The following is a 13,853-nucleotide window of genomic DNA, read 5'->3' as shown; positions in this document are numbered from 1 at the left end:
GCTGAGGACAAGGCAGTCTGCAGTTTTTACTTGTCATCAGCAATAGGACTGACCTCAGGACTAGACTTAGTCTGTATGTTGGTTTGTCAGCTTCCATAATAATTACAGATTGTCTTTTCTCAAGGGTGCTAATTGAAAACATCCTTTTTGTCTTAATGATGAAACACCCAGTTACCCTGAAGATGATCCAAAAAAACCCCAAACTTCTTGCATACCAAGGTAGCAAAAGCTCTGCAACACTTAGGCACTGAGCTACTTCAGATGTCATTCTACCATGAAAGTTACTTGTCTTTATCTACAAGGCACTTGAATATTAGCCAGTCTTTGCAACAGCCCTCTTGAGGTATTCTGGTATCTGAATAACAGAAGTAATGAGTGTTGTTTGCCCAAGGCCAAAGAGGGAATTGGGGGTAGAATTGAGATTACACTAGAGTTTCTGGTCTAGCTGTCAATCCACTAGGACATGTTGCCTTTCTTTGCCCCAAGGCCATCCAGTCATTGCAAACGAAACCCCTGACAAAATTTTACAGTGGTGACTACTACAGGGTTTTTATCTTTATTCCCCGCTATGCGCTGCTCTCCCAGAAGGTTTGTTAAGTTTAGTGACCGTAATAGGCTTTGAGCATACCCTGTCTCTGACTCAGTTCCCCCTGTGCAAAATGGGGCTGGTATCTATGATGTGTAGGTCACTCAGGTTTTTGAAGTGCTCTCAGATCATCTTTGGTTACTTCAGAAATGCAAATGCTATTGTGGCACACATTTTAATGTCTTCAGTTGATTTGTATAATAAATGGGTTACTTTCTTTTTTTACTACCTCTTTACTGTTTTCCTATTAGGAATCCAATAAGGATACTTGAGAATATCCTCCCTGTTTGTTTAACAAAGTATTACCTTCCTTCTTTCTTTTTTTTTTTTTTTTTTTTTTTTAATTTAGAGTTTGTTTGAAGTTAGCGTGGTCTTTGCTCACCCAGAAACAGACGAGGAGTGCCATTTCCTGTAAGTTTTTATATAAATAACAAAAGATCTTTATCTAAATATTGTGCAACATTGTTGGTTTGGATTTGCTACAGATGAGAATATGCAGTGTTTATAAACTAGAATAGGGCCTGCGTCAAAACTTCCTCGTATTCAGACAGATTTGCAGAGCTTAAAGTTATGCCATCTGGGTCTGGGTAATTCTATGCTTTAAAGCCAATAAAGAAAATAATCTGGAATTTTGTTTTGAACTGGAAGGAGAACGTTCAGGTAAATTGTTCAATTTCAGCCCTTTTCAAAGTCATTACCGTCTTCAATAATTTATTTCAGTGAATTTATTAAAAAGTAAATTCAAACCACATAGTGGCAAGTGGAGGAATCTTTTGAGGTTGTGCATAGGTTTTCCTGCTCTTGTAGGAGTTGTGGATGGGAGGGAAGGCTTAGAAGTGAGTTGATCCAATTTAGCTGGTCGATTAAAACAAACAGAAGTTCCCTGGCCACTACTGAAAGTTTTTGGCTTGGTCCAATAGAGCATCTGCTGTACACAAAGAAGCAAAATATTTCTGTGAATTTAGCTACCATTTAATCTGATTTCTGAAAATCTAGCAGTAGTTTATTCTGGATAATTATGTTCACTCTTCCTGTTTGCTGATGCTTCCTGGAAAACTTAAAGTTTCACTCAGTTTCATCACTTGTGCTCCCACTGCGAGTTAAATCTTAGCATAGAAAGAGGCTCAGCATAGAATTTTTGACTTCTGTGTTGCACAGTGACTTCATCTCTTGAGACTACAGATTTCCTTTGCAGCCTTTGGCTATTTCCCTGATTTTGCCCTTCTGGCAATCTGTGCTCTTTATTTGAATGCCCAATCTGCCACCTTCTTGCTTTTCAACACCTGCATCCTTCATCCCGTCTTGGGGTGGGAGGTGAGGGAGTGCATGCTTGGGGACATACGTGGTATTAGGAGGAATTGATTACCAGCATTTGCAACTTCTTTCCTGTCCAGCTTCCTGGAGACTGGGCAGAAGGGCGGAGAAAGTAGTAGGGCTAAAATACAATGCTAAAGATAGTGGTACTTACAGTCCTGTAAAAACTCAAAAGTTTCTGGGTCCTGCACCCTTTTGTTCTTATTTATTTAGCTTTATTTGATTGGTTCTTGTTTCCTGTAGTGCCCTTCCTTCCTCTGAAACCTGGCAGTTCTTGTTTTCAGCTCATCCTTCTATCCTTTTTGTGATACTTCAAAAATGTTGATGCCAAGCATCTTATGGTGCCAATGTTAGTGCTCCAAGTGGAATGGCTGTAGAGGTGAAAGCTGTAAAGAAATTCCGTTCCACATTCCAACTACTGAGGTTTATTCCATGTGGCTTGACAATGTCCCTTTATTTGGCTTCTCTTTGTAGCAAACTTAAAGAGCAATTAAGGGTTTAGACATTTTTCTGAAGTGACAGCATATTACCTAATTTAATTACATAGCAGTTTCTCAGGCGTCAAAGCATTCTGCATATGTGAATGGATGGCTCTGGGTGTATTCTGGGGCAATGGTTTGGTTTCGCTGTAAGTATGGTAAATTTGACAATCGTCACAATTTTGGTAATGACCTTATCTCAGCCTGCAGTTAGGTCCTTTTTTATTTCCTGAGTCCTGCAGGTATGCTTTTGGGTGGGATTTCCAAGTATGGCATCTGCAATTTCTCATCTCTCAAGCTGTTCTGACACAATTATGTGTAGGCAGGTGTGCTAAAATGACCCTTGGTTTGACATGGAAGATTGAATTGGCTCTTGTTAGTTTATATTTGCAGATCTATGTTTAAAAGTAAGGTAAAATTTAAATTCTGGAAGAGGGAAGTTGTGATGCTTTGTATCACAAACTGGCCAGGCAAGTTCCTTGTATAGAAACAGCAAAATGTCAGATCTGCTTCCTTATAGTCTAAACTAGTCACAGAGGCATTGAAAAGCACCAGCAATAAATTATATATTGTGTTGTAGGCTAGAAATCATCTGTAACTGCATACATAGAAATCCACTAATAGGAACAGCAACTTCCTCTACAGTACTCAGAAAAGTGTTTCACTGACTTGGCTTTCACTTTACTGAAACAACCAATAGTTTCCTTTTGAAGAGGCAAAGCACAAATGGTATCGACCACCTGGGGTTACTTTTTCTGTAGTAAAATGAATTTTCCTATCCAGCAGCAGCAATTTGAATCTCTAGTTTGCAGTGTGCATTGTCTAAGAACATCAAGTAAAGATTTTGAGATGTTAGGAAATCTTCCACAGAACTTAAACATTAATCATTACTTTATTGAGAAAGCTTGTAAAGGACTGAAAGCTAAATTTATTGTGTGCTTTTCCATCCCATTTCAAAGCTGAGACACATTTGTGTTGGTTAGAGCAAAAGAGGCTTACACAGCTTTGTCCAGGATTTCTCTCTAGATCAGGTAACACACACAATTCTGCCATTTGTCGTTTAGGGTAAAGTTAATGGTAAAATATCTGCTCTGTGCTAAGCGGTGGGTGGAAGGGAGATACTAGACATAGTGGTACGAAGACCATGTACATGCTATGCTTAAGTCTGTCTGTTTATTTCTTTTTCTGTAAGAGTAGCAGCTAATTTTCATTTCTGTCTTTAGAGCCTCAGCCTGTCCAGACTGTTTCAAACCAGCAAAGAACAAACAGGTAGGACCTCATCAATGTTGTGTTTCTTTTCTGCCATTTAGAATTTCACAGCAGTAGCTACAACGAAGAACTTATCTGGGTATTCAGTCAGTGTTTAATGTCTGGTTTTCCTTCATCAAAAATCTCTCTAGTTTTCAATTGTCTGAAAATAAAGTTGTCTCTTTTATTCACTTAACATTTCTCTGCTGAGGAAAACTTGAGAGCTTGGTGCTTTTCTTTAGGTTGTTCATTTTCCATACTGTCTAAAGGCCATAATTTTAGGTATGTTCTCCCTAAATACCTCATTTAAGATCTAGGAATTTGATTGTCATGCATTAAAAGTAGCATAAAAGATGATCCTCAAGCTCTCTGTGGGTGAAAGAGTTCAGATAAGTCACGTTGTGAAGATGAGACTCTGCAGCCAAAAGAGAAATGATCACACTACAGTTTTCATGTCCTCTGATCTGAATGAAAGACACAATACATGCAGGGTGGTTTTATCCTGTCTACCTCTGGAGGCGGGGAAGGAAATAAAAGGGACCTTGCCACTTGTTGCAGGCCCTGAGCACACACACAATCATTGACAGTTAAGAGGACATGTAAGAATAAAAAAACAGTTGGAGGGAAACTGATATAAGTAGGACAGTTGGTATGATCACAGGGAGAACAAGTAACTCCTATCAGAAGTCTGGGCAAGGCCTTTCATTCTTTCTGGTGAAGAGTCTACCGACGTTTGGCAGAGGCAGTCTGACCCAGGAATTCTGCCTGCTCTGCTCCACCTGACCAATAAATGCAAGTCTTTTTTTAGCAGGATTGTATTCTTATAACTCACTGCTTGCTGTGTTGCTTTCCTGTAAAAGTGGGGAAATCCCTCATAAGGAGTTAAGCCAGCAGGGCCTGGCTGTTAAAACCACACAGGCAACAAGATGTAGGAGAATCTAAAGGAAAAAATACCAACTCTGACGAGCTGTCAGAGGTTCATCCTTACAAAAAAGCTATGCTTGAAGCTAGTGAAAACAGACTGTTCTGTGAGGAAGGAAAATACTATTATCTCTAGTTTATGCTTAGAAAGAGAAAGAGCAGTTTTCCTGAAGGCATCCAGGAATTCTGTGTTAGAGCAAATTGTCCCAAACAGTGACCAGTATTTTTCACTGTTTTTTTTCCAATTCCCCAATACAGTTGGCAAAAAGGACATCATTAAATTGGAAATTCAGCAGACAGTCACGGGGCTGGAGCACATGCCCTAGGAGGAGAGGCTGAGAGGGTGTGCAGGCTCCATCCTTGGAGGATTTCAAGACCTGACTAGATAAAACTCTGCGCGATATGGTCATAGCTGACCATGCTTTGATTAGGAGGCTCATTTGGAGACCTTCTACTGTCCTCAGCCTTCCTAAAGTAGGATTCCACCTCACCTGTTACCACACTTGTTTCTCCTGTTCTAGGAACCTAAATTCTGTGTTTTCTGCCTCAGCATCACTTGAGTTATCAACAGCAGCACCTGGCTATGCATAGAGGATGGTAGTGTTGGCTCCCGACACTATTGTACTACTATCATTACTACTTTTACCATCAATTCATCCTTGTGAATTAATGCAGCTCAAGAGACTGAAGTTGCTTGCTTTCCACAGTTCAGGAATTGCCGAGCCCTTACCTCTGACTATGAATGAACTTTTGGACTTCATAGACAGATATCTACTCAACAGTATTATTTTCAGAGCTAGCTGCCTATGGTCACTGAGATAAAAGTTGGGGCTTAGGTATACTTAACTCTTGAAAACAGGGAAGCTGGTTTAGGTTTCTGTTCATGGACTTAGGATTCCGATTTTAATCTGTTTTGTAGATTGGACCTGAGCACCCAACCACTACTTTTTTTCTTGCTTTTGCACACTTTTGTATATCATCTGTAATAAGATGTGCTTAGCATTTCTCTCAGCTAACCAAAGGGCAAGCGTAGCAGTTGAATATTCTAAGGAGCTGGAGTAAGTTTATTTGGAAGCGTGACAGTAACTTTCAACCTGGTGAAAGTCAGTGGCACTTGTTTGTTTTTTTTCTGTGTAAAAACAGAGTGAGAAAACATATACTACTGTTTGTACCTGTCTTCTAGAAACAAAGGGGCCAATCTTAGTTCTACAACAAAATAACTGTTATGCTGCAATCTGTCAGCTGTACTAGTTGTATTGCTTTCATGTTGTCAATAAAGTTACTTGAACAGATTTTGGCAAAATTACCTGTTGCTCTTTGTTGCTCTATTAAAGTTAGGGTTAAGATCACAGTGAGTTCTTGCTGATATAGAGTTGCTTTTAGGTGTAAGAAAACACAAAACACAAGTGAAAAAAACTATATTGTGAGGAGTGTATGGTGTATATGTTTTAGGGGTTTTTTTTCTTATTTAGGCATATCCTTTCTTAGTTTCTCTTCTTGACTCATTTTTGTATTTCACTGTGCAGTCTGTTTTCACTAGAATGGCGGTTATAAAAGCTCTGGAGAAGATAAAAGAAGAGGATTTTCTCAAGTAAGTATATACCGAAACTAGTTCTTAGTATTGTGCTTTTGTGTAGAATTAGGATGGGGAGGAAAATATTAGGTGGGTAAGTAGTGGTTGTTTAAATTCTGCTTGTTTACTGGTTAAAATGTGTTATATTTTCTATTATTCTGGTAAAAAAATATCATTCCAGATCTTTTATTTAAGGAGTAATTTTAAAATGATTGGATTAAGCCACAGAGGATGGAAAACTGGATGTGACACAAATGATGGGTTTTTTCCTATTAGTAAAAGTGCTTCATTGGTTGATGATCTCAGGAGCAGCACAGAGGAGAAATGGTGGGTCAGAGAGCTGCAGTTCTGCTCTGTGCTTTCATCAGTACGTCACTGCAGATCTCTGGACTGGCATGGGATTTAGAAGGGTTAGAAGTGAAAATAGTTTGTTGTAGTATTGCCAATCATTTACATTCAAAAATCTTTATGGACATCCCCAAAACCACAGAGAGATTTAGACGTCATGGAACTTCCTTCTGTATTTTGATCCTTATGGTTTGTAAGGCAAGCTTCTCTTTACAATAAAGCCTTTTTCCCATGTTTCCAAAATGTTAGGAGTTGAGTTTTATGAAAACACTGAGTGCTGTAATGTGGTAAAAATCGTAAGCAGTGGGAAGACATCAGTAGACACTTTTCTGTAGTTCACTGTGCCTTATTGCACTAAGTCTCCACAGCTTTTTTCTTTGTTTCCCAGCAAAGATTTAGTAATAGATGCTGAAGATACTACAATGTGGTACGTTGTATTAGCACACCTTGGAGTGTTTTACTTCAATAATATTCAATGACAGATTGATAAAAGTATTTGCAATGCAGTGTTCTTGATTTGCTTAATGTTTATTCATTTCTTGGTATTCCAGCTTTTAATACAAACACTGACTTTATACTGTAGCTGTGTTTTGTGTAACTAAAGTTGTCATCTTTCATGCCATTATTGCTATGGTGGTGCTCCATCATGTTCTGCTATTACTAGTATTTTTTAATCTTCTTTTATACAGGCATTTTCCATGTCCCCCAAGTTCACCAAAGAACCTCTGCATTGCTCTGGAAATTCAGTGCAATAATGGTGCAGTTTTTGTGGCTGGTAAAGTGATTCATTTATTTGCTGCTGTGTTGTCTTAAGCATAACTTTATAATACTGCCACGAGACCCAGAAGATTATTGCTATTTGGTGATTCCAGTAATTAAGTATAAGGAGCAAAGAAACAAATCTAGATCTATCCAAGAGTGGACTTTTTTGTAAGGGGAAGAAATTATGTTTGCCTTTGCTGAAAACATGATTTTGTTAAAAGTTAGAAATTATGGATCAATGTGCTAAAATCAAAACTATTTCCCCGCTCTTACATTGTGAATATAAACTTGGAGATAGCATGTTGTGGACTATGGTTGGAGAGGAGTGTGAGCTGTAGACAGCTGTTTCAGGGCCAAGGTAGGGGTCCCATGGCAGGAGCTGCAGGAGGGGAGCATGTCACTGGCTGCTCCCGCTGTGCACCACAACTCCCTTCTGGATATTTAGGAGGATCCTGCTTTTCCTGGCCACTATTTTTCTTTTACTTTGAGAGATGGAAGAATTCTGTCTTGTAGAGACAGCTTAATAAGGTGATGTGAAGATTTAAAACAACTTACTTTGTGCCCCTGCTCATTAAGGGGGCTTATACAGAAGCAGTTTATGAAACAAAGGATGTCTTGTTGTCAAAGCTTGCTCTTTCCTCGGAAAACTATTATCCCTGCAAATCCCGCAGTTGTAATATGTCCCCTCCTGGTAAGCATATGGTTTGGGAAAGGCAACTCTGCCCTAAATAAGCTCCCAGCAGTGCTGTCACTTGCTTGGATTTTGATTTGAATTCAGAGGTTTTCCACCATCTGGATTTATCTGCATATTATTCCAGCCAAAACTGCCAATCTTAATGTAGTTAATAAAGGTTGCATTTTGGAAAGCTTAGCTCTTTCAGGTTTCCTCTTCCAAACCAAGATAGCATCTGTAATAACTGGATACTGGACGAGACTGGTAATGCAACAACACTTGGTGTCCCTGAGTTGAGATGATTCAACCTTTTTATCAGTTGCCTACAAGAGTTATCTACCCTTCCCCCAGTACTATGTATAAACAACCACTTATTTAAATATATGCAAAATGATTATTAAAAAAAAAACCCCAAAACTCTACAATTTTAATTCAGCATACTGTGGTTACAAGGATAGTACAAATCCTGAATAAAGGAAAAGGTAAAATTAAAAGAAAAAATGCAAAAGTGAATGTTCTCATGGCTTGCTAGTTGTGTTCTATACATACCTGTTTCTTATTTTTAATTGCTGATTAGACAGCCAGATGGACATTGACATGAATCCAAGATATCCAGTGTCTTTTAGCCTTTTCCAAATACACTTTATTTTAGGTTGTTTTGTTGGATGGCTTTATCAGAATTCATCTGTATGGAGAAAGAAACAAGAGGGTTAGCTTTCTGCATGTGATTTAATACTGGTTTTGCATTTTATAGTTTATAGCTTGTTCTAAACAAAACCAAAAAAAACCCCAGCCAGGATGCTGTCTTTAATTTTTGAATAATTAAATCCAGAGTAGAAGAATTTATTGAGTACAGTGTAGTTATTTTGCTATTACAGCAGTTTAAGTGAGGTGGGATCTTAACTTGTAAGCACAGTTTGAGAGTTGGTATTGCCTTCCTGACCTTGTCTTTGATGTTCACCGAATGCTTCCCCCCAGCCTCTTTTTTTAAAGGTTCAGGAGGAGCTGTCAAACTTCTGGTTTTTTTAACCCACTCTTGTTCAGATCAAAAGCTAAAATTATTAGAATGGGGAGTTGAGAGGAAAAAACAATCGTTTTCCTTTTTCCATTTTATGGAAAGAGAATTGAGCAGTGTGAAGCTGACTTCTGAGTGATTAGTCATAGTACTTTCATTATTTGCCCCAGTGAAACAGTACTAGTCAGTTTCCCCATTTGTTTGTGTGGGTTTTTCTGCAGATCAAAGTGCAAGAGGAAAACATTGTTAGAAATAGGAAAATATGATACTGAAAACCAAGAAAAATTGGAGGTGATAGAGGCACAGTATAATATGCATAGCTACCTTGGACTCCTTTTTTTTATTTTCTGTATGCAAAGCTTCAGATTGAAACTTGTTTGTCCAGGGGGGTTACTTGCTGTTCTTTATGAATGAGTTCCTTGTTCTGTGCGTATTTTCACTTCTTATAAAGCCTGTCAATAAGAAAGCTCATCTTGGTCATGTGTGTCAGATTTGTTCTTGGGTTGTAGCAGTCCTCCTGTCACAGAGACATGCCAGCGTGACATAACACAAGGCTGGCATCAGTCAGAGGACGGCAGTCTCTTTACATGGCAGCTTTTCAAGGTTCTTGATAGTTGTACTAGTTTGAGACATTTTCCTTGTGATGAGCCAAAGCATTTAGTTTGGGTTTCTTCTGTTAAACATTCAGACAATGGCAGAACTTGGATTGAAACCTGAACTACTTGACACAGGAGGGTGTGGGAACTTCTTCCCTTGGGACACAGATACATTGGTGTACAGGCATATGTAGAGCACTAGTTTGGTATATGGGAGGCTGGTTAAAGACCATGATCTGATTAAAAAAAGATTAATTATTTCCATTTGGAATTAAGTTGACTCAGACTGGGCCCTTCAGCCTCTGGGTTTTCATTCTCAGTTGTGTCAGGCTACATAGAGTTTTGTGTCTATGGTTATACCTGAAGGTATGACTGCAGCAACAGTCTGCCTTTAAGCTGGCCATCTCAGATACTGCAGCTCTCGTAGGCGCAGTGGCATGCATTTCCTACCGTTGCTGTAACGCCCTTGCCATAAAACAACTGAAGCCTGTAAATTTATTTTCACAAAGCTCCGATGAAACTTAAATGTGTTGTGCTGTGAAATACTAGAGCTGTTGTCCATTGATTTAGAATTATTACAGATAACGTAGTTGTTTCTTACAGGAAGATACAATAAATATTCAAGGAATTTACCTCAGACTCCCTGGATTATTGATGGGGAGCGGAAGCTGGAATCTTCAGTAGAAGAACTGATTTCGGAGCATCTAATGGTAGAATTCAAAGCAGATAGTAAGTGTGTAGGAGATCTCTTTTACCATATTTATTTTTCATCATTACTGGAGTATTTTTTCTTAGTAGCTGCTCACTTAATACAGAGTGTAATGGAAAAAACTGTGTTTCTTTATCCCTCTCTTATCCTTCCAAGTCAAAGCTTGTAAACCTTTTTTAGCTATGATCTGTGGGTAATTAGATGACTGCTTTGTTTTATGCAGTGTCTTTTATCCTTCTAAAATACCTCCTCAGTTGATCTGATGATGCAAATATTATGGTTTTATGTGGTAGTACTTTTGCCTAGCTATACTTCTTAACAGTTGGTAATTCATAAAATGACTTGTAATGAGAAAGTTTTTACCATCAGCATTCCATAATATCCGCCGAGCCTTCAACCCCTTCATGCTTCTGACCTTGCTTATTTTCTTCAGTGCATAGAGTTCCACAAGCTAAATGCTTATCCAGGGATTATCCAGGTGAAATAATCACTGCTCATCTTTTGTCACCTACTAAACATGGAATCAGAGACATAAAAGGCCCAAGGAAAAATCGCATTAAATATTAGTTTGGAAAAACCAGCTACTTTCCCCTCCTTTCTTCCCTCCTCCCAATGGATATGTTAGTCTGAACAGTAGGAAAATCCTCAAACCATGTCTTTAGGCCAGGTACTAACACCCGATTTCAGCTTGCAGAATTACCACAGGTGGCCACCAGAAGTGCGTGTGCAGTAATGTTGAGAAGAGATACTAAACAAATAGAAAGACCATTGCCAGTAGGTCAAGGGAGTTGGTCCTTCCCCTTTTCTCAGCACTGGGAAGGCACATCTGGAGTACTGGGTCCAGTTCTGGTCTCCCTAGTACAAGAAAGGAGTGGACATAACAGAACGAGTCCAGCAAAGGGCTGTGAGGATGATTAGGGGGCTGGAGCATTCCCAACTGAGAAAATTCTGATAGTACGACCAAAATACGCCTTCATGGCCATGGAGGATGGTTCTGTTGTGTCCATATGACCAGAGAAATCAGATATAATAAAAACTGAGGACATTTGTATATTCTCTATTGCAGAAAAAATTTTGAAGCCATCAGTTTTTCAGAGACTCTGAATAGAGCTACAAAGTTACCTCTAGTGCAGGGTTTGGTCCCCCATTCCTCCTTCAGGCAAAGCTTAAAGGTAGAAGGGATATGATGAAGGAAACTGAGTACCCAACAGTATATTTTTGTAGCTTGGAAGATGAAAAAAACCAAATACATAGAGGTTACTTTTCAGTTTAGACTTGAGTTTTCTTCCTCTTTTTTTCCAGATGTGTGTGACTAGCAGAAATTTATCTGAAATGTTTGGAAACCATTGGGTGTATTTAGGATAAAAAGTTGTGTTTTGGAGGAAGACAGCTCAGTTTTGTTTTATTCATAGATCAGGGTTATAGCAGCCTCATTCAAGCCAGGGAACTAGGAATGCTCTTCAGGAAACTTGTGAACCGAATGCAGTTGTTCCAGATTTGTTTAAATACAGTGCAGGCTTCATTTTATAAAGATAGCTCTGCAAAGTATATTTGCAAACAAATTTAGGAAGAAAATACTTCACCTTTTAAAAGCTATCGAGTATTAAAAATGCAAAATAAAATCTCATCTCCCTTGTTCAAATCTGTTCCAGGCTTTAATTTTTCTTCCTCTGGAAGAGAAGATGTGGATGTAAGAACACTAGGCAATGGTAAGGCTGGGAACATCCCTTGTGAAACACAAAAGTAAAGAAGATGGTTAACCGAAGCTATCCTGACAGATCTTGTTGAATGCTAAGCGCATAAGTGTGTGACTCAGCATGCTTTGAAATTTTCTCTCGGAAGCATTTTAGTGATATTTACGTAGTTATTCCCAAAGACTGAACAGTTTCATAAACCCAGCTGAATGAGGAGCCCTTTTTCCGTGTCCTTGGCTGCACAAATTCATGGAACTGCACAGCTTGTTAGGAGTATTTTATTTTATTTACTTCCTAATTTTAAGCCCTTTCTGTCGGACTGATTCCTATCTTGTTTTCTGTTGGGTCCTGTGACTTTGCCTCACTGGCACTGGGGAGCGGGGGAGCCTTATTTTCTTCTTGAACTTGAGTCCTTTCATAAAGGTCAGTTGCTTTCTGATACGCTGAAGCTACTATAACCAAAGGAGGAGAGAAAGGGGAAAGTAAAAATTAACAATGATGTGTTACAGTTGCTGTCTGATTTTTAGTGTAGCTCTTGGCATGGCTTATACTGGGGATCATCCCTGGCCCTGAGCGGAGAAAGTGCAGCTATTGCAACAGATGTTTAGCTGAGGGAGAGGGATTTAACATCATCTTGCACCTGGGCATTGCTGTAGGTGACAGAAAATAAGCTAATTAACTTTTTTTCTTATTTTATTTTTTAATTAGCACAGACTTGTACAAGATGTCTTCTGGGAAGCCATAATTTGCACTTATTGCTGATACTGGGGTTTAGTAGCCAAAAAAAGTCCCTTGTTCCTTTCCTTCCATCTGATGCTACATCCCTAAACCCGCAAGTCCTATCCCTGTTTGCAGAACAGCAGACAATCTTCACACCTTCCAACCTTACTGCATAAATTCAAACATTAATTTAGAACAACATGTTTTTATGTTTTATGACTGTGCACGTTGCCAGGAAGGCCCTTTGCAATTGAGCTTGTGAATCCTCGTAGAATACATTTTACTGCTGAGGAAATGAAGGGACTTCAGCAGGTAAATCATTTGCATCTCATGGAACTCATAAAGCATGTGTTTCTTCTCTAACTGAGCAGTTTTGCTAACTGATTCTTTTTTAAATATCACAGACAATTAATAACTCTTCAGACAAAATACAGGTTCGAGATTTACAGCTTGTCACCAGGTCAGTATTTATCATGGCTGGCAAGGGATTTCAAAGCCATGCTTTGGGAGTTTTGCAAGCATTCTAGCTCACAGCATTATATAATTATGCTTATGTTATGTGAGTAATTAATTTCTTTTGTTTAGAGAGGCAATTGGTCGTATGAAGGAAGGTGAAGAGGAAAAGACAAAGACTTATAGTGCCTTAATATGGACAGACAAAGCAATACAGAAAGAAGATATTGCGTTTCTAGATGATATCAAGGTATCTGTAGCTCTTCTAGTTTATATAGTACCTGTGCTGGTGCCCTTTGGTAGAGTTTATATACATGCAGCCACGGACATATCTCTTTCTCTGTGTTTTTTCTTGTTTTGTTTGGGGTTCCTCTTGCTATAGGGACTTTCATACCTCCCTTCCCCATTCTCACCCTTCCTTACTTCACCGTTGTCATGCTAGCAATACAGGTGGCTGGCTGTTAGCCAAGACAACAAATAATTACTGTATAATGTCGACCTTCCAGTAGACCAAATAATAAAAAGTAGTGAATGGGAGAGGGGATGTGGCACCTGCACCCCTTTCTTTACCTTAGATAGTACTTTGTGTAAGTGAAAGGAGCAAAGGAGGTCTTTTGTTCTGCAAGCCCTGAAGCTGTTCTTCCACAACTGCAGCAATGAGGAGTTTGAAACATCTATGGAAAATAATGCACAGAGGCCTTGCAGAGTGCTCAGTGTAACAAGCAGGCTGTGTTAACAACAGCTTTTCCCAGTGTTGGTCAG

The 13,853-nt window shown here is 39.0% G+C and overlaps 1 protein-coding gene across 1 annotated transcript in view; it reads left to right on the top strand.

The window, feature by feature from the left end:
- PUS10 (pseudouridine synthase 10) overlaps positions 1 to 13,853 on the top strand; it is a 30,611-nt gene that overhangs the window by 13,470 nt on the left and 3,288 nt on the right. The window contains 9 exon segments of the mRNA XM_010171769.1: positions 936 to 997; positions 3,603 to 3,648; positions 6,075 to 6,139; positions 7,159 to 7,244; positions 10,119 to 10,244; positions 11,877 to 11,933; positions 12,874 to 12,950; positions 13,043 to 13,098; positions 13,224 to 13,341. Of these exon segments, the coding sequence (XP_010170071.1) occupies positions 936 to 997; positions 3,603 to 3,648; positions 6,075 to 6,139; positions 7,159 to 7,244; positions 10,119 to 10,244; positions 11,877 to 11,933; positions 12,874 to 12,950; positions 13,043 to 13,098; positions 13,224 to 13,341 (693 nt within the window).

The sequence above is a fragment of the Antrostomus carolinensis genome, unplaced genomic scaffold (genome assembly GCF_000700745.2).
Source record: "Antrostomus carolinensis isolate BGI_N321 unplaced genomic scaffold, ASM70074v2 scaffold20537, whole genome shotgun sequence".
Lineage (NCBI taxonomy): Eukaryota > Metazoa > Chordata > Aves > Caprimulgiformes > Caprimulgidae > Antrostomus > Antrostomus carolinensis.
The sequence above is the reverse complement of the archived record's forward strand: the minus strand, read 5'-3'. Positions and strand labels throughout refer to the sequence as shown.